General features: G+C 42.9%; 1 protein-coding gene across 1 annotated transcript in view; it reads left to right on the top strand.

The window, feature by feature from the left end:
- Window positions 1-613: 613 nt before the first annotated feature.
- RORB (RAR related orphan receptor B) overlaps window positions 614-8,755 on the top strand; it is a gene marked incomplete at its 5' end in the record, with an annotated part of 74,408 nt that continues 66,266 nt past the window's right edge. Inside the window, 2 exons of the mRNA XM_075559544.1 lie at window positions 614-703; window positions 5,257-5,398. Of these exons, the coding sequence (XP_075415659.1) occupies window positions 614-703; window positions 5,257-5,398 (232 nt within the window). The remainder of the gene's footprint in view (window positions 704-5,256; window positions 5,399-8,755) is intronic.

The raw sequence follows: 8,755 nt of genomic DNA, 5'->3' as shown, positions 1-8,755 counted from the left end.
AACCAAGACAACTAGACAGTGGGGTGCCTTACCACTGTGTTAGGTGTGCTGGTATCAGCTGCCATCCAGTGAGCGCCTCTCCTGGTGGGCCATGGACATAGCAGAGAAAAGACTGTCCAGACCTGTCCCGTCTCCACCATCACCTTCCAAATGTTCATGCCCATAATTCCTCGCCGCCCTCCCCCCGCTGTGTGCTTTGAGTGGCCTTCCAGCCCACGGGGTATCTTCCAGCACTAGATCATACAATAATCAATTGTGATCGTAGGGTTTAGGCAGGCTTGTTTTTAGATATAATTCTCCAAATCGTTTTCCTAGTCCATCTTAGTCTGGGAGCTATGCTGAACCCTGTCCCCCGCTATGACCCTGCCAGCATTTGAAATACCGGTCATCTAGTCTCAGCATCATAGCAACATGCAGGCTGCAGACGTAGGACAGACGGGTGGAAAGAGAAGTTTCCGAAGGGCTGAAAATAACGATTAGCCACTGCACGGCCACCCCTACCTCAGTGTCTTCACCCAGCCACATCAGGGCATGGGATGGCGCGGAGGATAACGACAGATACGTAAATAAATGAAATGAAAAGCTGTGAACTCAAAATACTTGTTTTCTCCTTTCAGCCCAAATCGAAGTGATACCATGCAAAATTTGTGGCGATAAGTCCTCTGGGATCCACTACGGAGTAATCACATGTGAAGGCTGCAAGGTATGGGACTGTGCTCAGCATGCGTGTTTGCCTCGGGTGTCTTGGGCCTCCACAATGCACGCGGTGACAGTTTTGTGAAGAAGAGTCGCTAATCTTATATGGTGGCTGGTGGGTGGGTGTTCGTTTGCCTTTCTCCTGTACTTACTGTCTACCTGGTCAGAAGCTCTCAATATTGACTCCATCTATCTTATCAGCATCATCCCCAGCAAATCCCTGGGTACTCAGTACTATAAGAAAAAGTCCAATAGCCTAAAGTTTAAAATATAGACTATGAATGAATAACACTTAGCTCTTTGCTTGAGAAATCAGACTAAATGTGGATAGCCATCCTTTAGTTTCACATTCGAGAAAAGAACACCAAACACGGACACACGGAATGTGACAAGTGGCCCAGATAATACCTTTATCGGGATAGAAATCACCTGGCCCTGTGGCCTCACTTGAGAAATGAGGACCGGAAGCCTCAAGAAGATGATGTCACTTGGTCAAAGCCACTGACTAGTCAGAGAGAAAGTGTGACCAGTATCACAGGCTTTCCTTTCTCAGTGCAGGGTGCCCCTCTCAGCCACACTCCCTCACTCCCTGCCATTGAGGGGATTCCTACTCTCAGTGAACCTGTGGGGCAGGGTAGTATTGCCCCTGTGGTTCAGAGACTGTAACTTTTTATGGGGCAGGAACGCCTCATCTTTCTCCTGTCTGACATTCTAGGAAGCTTCAAAAGTTTCCTTGAAACATTCCATTATATTTTCATTTCATTTTTTCCACGAATTTTTTTGAAACCCCCTTGAATTCTACCAATCACACCAAATCCCTTTAAGCAATTTGTTGTTCAAATACAAAGCTAGCAGATGGCGATTCATGTAGGCCTCATCTGAGTCTTGGCTAAACACTCCGTGATGCCCTAAAAGGTTGGCACTTGAACCCACCAAGGAGAAAGGCCTAGAGACCGGCTCTTATAAAGATGATGGCCAACAGAACCTGTGTGATAGTTCTACTGTGTCACATCAGACCACCCCCAAACAAAACAAAACTCATGGCGATGGAGTTGATTCTGACTCATAGCAGTCCTATAGGGCAGAGTAGTACTGGCCCTGTGGCTTTCCAAGACTCTAACTCTTTAAGGGAGTAAAAAGCCCCCCCTTTCTCCTGAGGAGTGACTGGTGGGTTTGAACTGCTCGCTTTGAGGTTAGCCATAACCTGCTCTTCCACCAATACTCCTCATAGCATCACTGTGGATCTGACTTGACTCCGTGACCCCTCATAGTAACGATCTGCACTAGGAGTCCCTGGGTGGCACAAATGGTTAAGCACTAGACTACTGGCAAAAGGCTGGTGTTTTGAATCAACTGTAGGTACCTTGGAGGACAAGCCTGGTGATCTGATTCAAAGGTTGCTGCTTTGAAAGCCCTGTGGGGCCACACTCACAACGCCCTCCAGGGTCTTCCCGAGTCAGGATTGAGTCCATGACAACTCAGACCACAGCAACAATCTGAAAGAAGCATTTGAAACCCAACAGTCATTTTAAACATTAATCTTTAGAAGGAAAGAAAGAGAAAGTAAATATCAAGGAAGTGTGCAACCTTAACAAATACGAGGCAACTAACTACAATCTGGAAGGGAAAAGGTTATTCTCTTGCATAATTTTTGGTGGGATACAATTTTCTTAACAAAGACCAAGCAAATGCAATCATTAATTTAATGTCCCTGAGCTGGAATACAGTCGCAGGTTCGAAAGTTTGATCTTAATCCGGGGAGATTTTGGAACATGAATGAAATAAAAAATACGGAGGCTGTCAAATAGTGATGCTGTGTGAAAAGTCGAGGACGGTTTCATAATACGCTCAGAAAGCATGTCTCCTGGAAAGGACAGTACAGGAAATGAAAATGCAAAGAAACAAGTGAGAAAGAGGTGGACAAGGGAGAGGCGCCAAGGAAGGAGACTAGCTCTCCTGAGCTGACTAACCTTCAACATGCGCCCTGGCTTCATTAGCAAGAACACAGTTTGAGCATCAGGAGATGCTCCTGGAGGCATATGATGAAGAACAGGCTATCCACCACAATGCAATGTCGTCAACGCTTCAAGAAGAAACAATAAAGCAAAGGGTCAAGTCAGCATTTTATTTTTTGCTCTCCTGGAATAAATTATTACTTCCTCTGGGAAGGGAGAGAATTTGTTTTCTTTGTAAACAACAATAACTTTGGAATCAGAACCCTCTCCAACAAACGCATTTCTACGTTACCCCTGGCTTATTGTGCAGTTATAAAAGCTCTGGTCCAATTGGTATTAGGTCCACTGAAAATTATTTTTAGATCAATTTTATAGTGGGTGTGTTGTGTATTTCTTGTGTAGACTCTATTTGGAGAATGATTGCTTTTAAAATATGTGGCAAACATCTTAAGGAGCAAAATATTTTAAATAGATCTATTGGATTATATTTATCCAGGAGTTTGGATCTTTTAGATGTGATTTTAAAAAGGCTTTTCTCTTACCATCTGTACTTTTCCCTATAAAAGAGGAATCTGTAATCAAAGAGAACTTGCTCTTATTATAAAACATACTCTGAGGTTGCAGTAATAATGACATTTTACTCACGTAATTATTTTTTAATTTCATGGAAAACTTGACATTCGTAAACAAGCTACATTTTTTTCTAAATAGAAAAGTCAAGAAACTCTGACCCGAATCAGATGTCAGCGCCTATCGTTCAGCATCAACCGCTGAATGTTCACAGTGCCATGGTGCCGATATAAACAAAGCCCTTCGCGTAACATCAGTTTGGTCTGTGCATTCATTCAAATTCGTTCTCAACAAAAGTCGAAATCGAATTGTTTTTTCATGGAAAGATGTTCATGTGCAATCATGAGCACCAGATGAGGAAAAATTGACTCATAATTAATGTCAAGGTCACATTAAATTAGGACTGTCGCTGAGACTTCAGAGGATTTTCTGCCAACTTGTTCGTTACGTTGCACTTGAGTCCCCAAAGATAAAGCACACACACACACACACACACACACACAAAGGGTCTCATGAAATGTCAGTTTTCAGTCATCTCTGATCAGGACAGAGGGCCTGAGGTGGTGTTTCTGATGCCTCTCGTGGTATGTGGAGTACAACGCTTCAATCACGGGGGGTTTAGGTGTGATTTCGGTTTGAGGGATCTCTGGGTTCAGCCAAACTGTCCAATTGGTGTATCATATTCTACTCTCAATGGTCCATCCCATAGATCATATACATGGCTACACAAGACTAAAGCTAGCCCATGCCGAGTGAGTGCGTCATCAGAGGCACAACACAAATGGAGACTCTTTCTCTCTTACCTAGTCACACCTCACTTCTAAGATTCCCACAGATGGCTAAGATATCTCCATGCAGATCCCAACTGGAGTCTGAGGCAGAAGGAAAACTCACCAATGTTGGTCCTGTCTTTATCAATATGTTTTCATTAATGCTGATTATTTAATATATTGTGTTCAATATTATTTATCTGATTCCTGAGTTTTCTGGTGACTCTTAAATTTTATGTCAAATTTTGTAAGGCAGCGTAATTGCCTCATAAGCCTCATGCAAGTCCAAGCCCTACTTTAATTCCTCTCGATAGTTGAAGAGACACAGACACCATTTGATGATAGTCAAGTAAACTATTCTGGCCTCTTTGTAAGATGGACATCGAGCTTACTGTCTCTGAATCTTTTCAGAGATCATCCTAAGGAATGTTACTGGGAGTTACTGTGTCCTAAAATGCCACTTAGTGAAAAGACTCTCCTAGACCCTCAACCTGTTCTTGGTTCTTTGTATTTCTGTTATGTTGTTCAAGAGCCAAGAGTGAGTCGAGAATTTGATTAAGTGGGTGAATGACTGGATGAATAACAATTTCATACTGCTGTGTAAAATGTTTACTTTCTCAGGTAGGTTTCTTTAAAATATCAAAGGGTCATTTTTAAAGATTTGAAAACAATACACTCAGTTTGGGTACTATATGGTCCATTACAGTTCATTTTGTACCAACAAGACCCAAATAAATTTACCCTATGGAGAACAATGAGTCAGAATTCACTTGATGACAGTGAGTTTCTTTTGTTTTCAATAACCCAAGGACAACAGAGACCTTTGATTCTGCTCTTAGTTTTTGCTTATTTTTAATTTAATAGTTTATAGTCTATATTTCTTTCATTTCAATGATGCGGTTGATTACAAGGGTCCTCGTTGGCTTAAAGTCAACTTTCCAGATATATCCTTGCCAAATTCATAAATTTTGTCATAAAGGAAAATACATGTTAGAAACCAGAAACATGAAAATCCCTACTACCCATGTTTTCGCTCTCAGTACCCGCAAGTCCCCACCATACCTGAGAGCACTCACGACATCAGTAACCTGGGAATGTATGAGGTCTTCTTAGCTCTATCAGCGGTTCAAGGAGAAGTGGCCATCGATGTTTTGATTGACCTCAGTGGTGTGCACTGTCGAAGGTACAGCAGGTCTCCATGTTAGTGTGCCCTCCAGTTCCCTTCTGACATGTCTTTCCCCCTCCCATTCTCCTTTTCCCTCTAGGGATTCTTCAGGAGGAGCCAGCAGAACAATGCCTCTTACTCGTGCCCACGGCAGAGAAACTGCTTGATTGACAGAACCAACAGAAACCGTTGCCAACACTGCCGACTGCAGAAGTGTCTCGCCCTAGGAATGTCCAGAGATGGTAAGGCATTGGCTTCCTTGTTCTTACTTAAATGCTTGCTTTGCCAGAGTCGATTTAAACTGTTGGTAGAATTCTAGGGAAGAGCATGCGAGGTGAGCAGGATGAAAAGCACAGCCCTGGTAATGCATTAAAAGGGAAAGTATGAAAATATAAAAATATAGTATTTTCTATGAAGAATACAGGAAGCCTTTACTGTGGCTTTTGGTGTTCCTGTACCAACTAGGCTAAGTGAAAGCCAGGTAACCCTAGGTTGTAAAGGGACGAACTGCTCACTTTTTCCCTGAGACTTGAGATGTTCAGTGATAGACTAGGAAAGCTCCCAGGTAAGCTAAGGCAGGACAAATTGGTCACTGGACAAACCTGATTGGATAACTGAGTATGTGAAAGTGTGCCCAAAACAGAACATGCTGTCAGAACAGTGGTTCCCAACCTGCCTGATGCCATGGCCCTTTCATACAGTTCCTCATGTTGTGGTGACCACCCCCCACTCCAACCATAAAATTATTTTTGTTGCTACTTCATAACTGTCATTTTGCTACTGTTATGAATTGGACGACCCCTGTGAAAGGGTCATTCCACCCTCAAAGGGGTCATGACCCACAGGTTGAGAACCACTGTTTTAGAAGCAGCCCAAAAACTCTGATTGCTACTCTTGATAGGTGTGTTAGTCTGGGTATTTTAGAGAAACAAATCCACAGACACTCATGTATAAAAGAGAGTTTTATATAAAGGTTAAGTACACATCAAGAAGATATCCCAACGCAGTGCTGCCCAAGGCCACAAGTCCAAAATTAACCCATATGTCCAACACCAATCCACAAAATCCTCCTCCATCTCACAAAACACACACAATGATGCTGACTGTAGGAGGAAAGCCGAGTCGGTGGATATGTAAGCATCTCAGCGCTGGCAGGGTCTCCACATGGCTGCCCCAGCACCCAGGGCTGCATCGGGGTAGGTCCATGCAGCTTCTCAGGGATGTCAGGATGTCAGGATGTCAGGAAGTGAGCTCTGCCAGCTGAAGCTGGGAACTGGCAAGCAAGAGACCCAAGAACTAGAAAGGTGAGGCTCAGTGAGCCATTTATCTCTCCACCCTTCAATTAACCCCACATGTGTTTATCAGCCAGGTTGACACAATAAACTAACTATCTCAATAGGATATAATTTATCTGAGTCTATGTTAAGGAGCCCTGCTGGTGCAGTGAGTGGGTTAAGCTACTAATAAGGTTGAGGGTTCAATCCCATCAGTCCCTCCATGAGCCAGTTTGCTTTTGTAAAGATTTTCAGTCTAGGGAATAGGTCTGCTTTGTCCTACGGGGTCATGGTGATTCATAAATGACTCAATGATTGAGGTTTTTGCTTCATTTTGTTTGTTTTTATTTGGAACCTCTGTTGTACATTGCAAAAGCTACAGCAAAAGCCTAAGTTACGGAAGGGATGTGTGGGTAAAGTATGCTACTCAGAACTTACACCCAATTGTCACCTTTAACCCCAACCCAGTTGGGTGGTTGGCTCCCAAACTATCCTTCCTAGATTAATGAAAAGGAGCAAACGAGTTCAATCAAGATGAACAAGCAATCTTGCCCAACTTTGATTCCATTTGTAGGCATTCCCCTAGATAACTCCATCCCTACCCACACTGGCCACACCACTCCTGTGCTGGTTTACAAGTGACCCTGAGTCTTGGGGAGATTAATACCTGGTCCTCCTATATCCATAGGGCTTAGTACAAACCAGGTATTTGTTGAATGACCGTAAGATTTCTTCTATCTAGAGCCCGAGAGGTCGACAGGGTCCCTGACACAGTACCTCTTCATGTGAACGGTTGTGGATTCTCCTCCTAGTCAAACTCACCCTGGTGAAGCCCAGAGCAAGGTGCACAGAGGGAAAAAGAAAGAAAAGAAACCCTCTAAATGTAAAAAAGTATAGATAATTGGCATACACTGGTTCTTTGTCAGAAGAGGTTTGTGTGTTGTTAAGGGTAAGGCTTGTTGGTGTTTTGGATAAGGATCCCTGGTGGCACAGTGGGTTATTTGTTGGGCTGCTAGCGGCAAAAACAGCATATCAAAACCACCAGTTGCTCCATGGGAGAAAGAGGTGTCTTTCTGCTCCTGGAAAGATTTATAGCCGTTGAAACCCACTACCCTGCCTCTTAGGGTCACTATGAATCAGAGTTGACTCAAGGGAAGTGAGTTTTGGTTTGAGTTTTAGTCTTTTTGAGGGAGCCTGGCTGTGTAGTAGGTCAAAAGATGGGTAGCTAACCCAAGGTTAGCAGTTCGATCCCACCAGCTGCTCCATTGGGAAAAGAAGAGACTGTCCACTCCCCTAAAGATCTACAGTCATGGAAATCTTACAGAGCTATACAGTTGCTGTGACTTGTCTGTCATAGACTCAACAGCAATGGGTTTGAGTTCTTTGGTCACTGTTTTGAATGAACTCAAGTTGGACCTTATCTTGCTATCAAGACATATAAACTGCTTCTTTCTTAACTTGCCTTCTCTGAAGAAGTGCACATTCAATTTTGGTTAACCCTTTCTCTAATTCCCAATTCACCTAAACTAAACCAACAATACACCAGTAAAACATATTTGACCCCTTTTATCTCAAAACACAAATTGAAAAGAAAGCTATTTCTGAGCCTTTCAGCTTGCCAGTAGCTTATAAAGCTGTAGAGCTACGCTTCACAACTTACCAACTATTATCTAACTGGTGTGTGTGTGTGTGTGTGTGTGTGTGTACTTGCTAACCATGTAAATATAGTTCTTGGGTAGATTTAAACCATTGTGCACTTTCATATAATTAAGGGAAAGAATGTGGAGGGTGGGAGTTAAGTGATTTCTGTTGGGATTTGAATGGCGAAATTCCATGACCATTTGAGTTGATAGCTATGTACCTCATTTGTTTTATTATTGATTCTGACAATAAAAAGCAGTATTTCGTGTAAAAGCATCGGACAGCGAACGGTGGATGGTTCAATGCAGCTTCAGCAGGACCCCAGAGTGTTAGCACACAGAATCTAGGAGCTAGTCTGAGGCTTGGGACACTGCTGTGCATACATCTCTGTGCAATTAAAAGCAATCCAGCAGCTAAGGAAGCAGTTGCTATAGGGTTAGTTGTCTAAGAATATTGGAGATTTAGGAAGACAATCAGGCTCTCATAGAATCTTCCAAAATGTGCCCAGAGTATGTCTTTTGTCAATCTAATGAGAAGTGGGCATGGATGGAAACGGTAGTTTGGAATGAGGAGACGGAGGAGTCCAAGCAAGACATCAACAGCAGCATTATGCTCTCTAAGCAGAAAAAAAAAATGCTTCTTCTTACTATTTCCTATAGAAGAAGTCTAATTCTAAAATGTATG

This window comes from Tenrec ecaudatus, chromosome 10, assembly GCF_050624435.1.
Source record: "Tenrec ecaudatus isolate mTenEca1 chromosome 10, mTenEca1.hap1, whole genome shotgun sequence".
NCBI lineage: Eukaryota > Metazoa > Chordata > Mammalia > Afrosoricida > Tenrecidae > Tenrec > Tenrec ecaudatus.
Note: the sequence above shows the minus strand (reverse complement) of the source record. Positions and strands in the feature narration are given on the sequence as shown.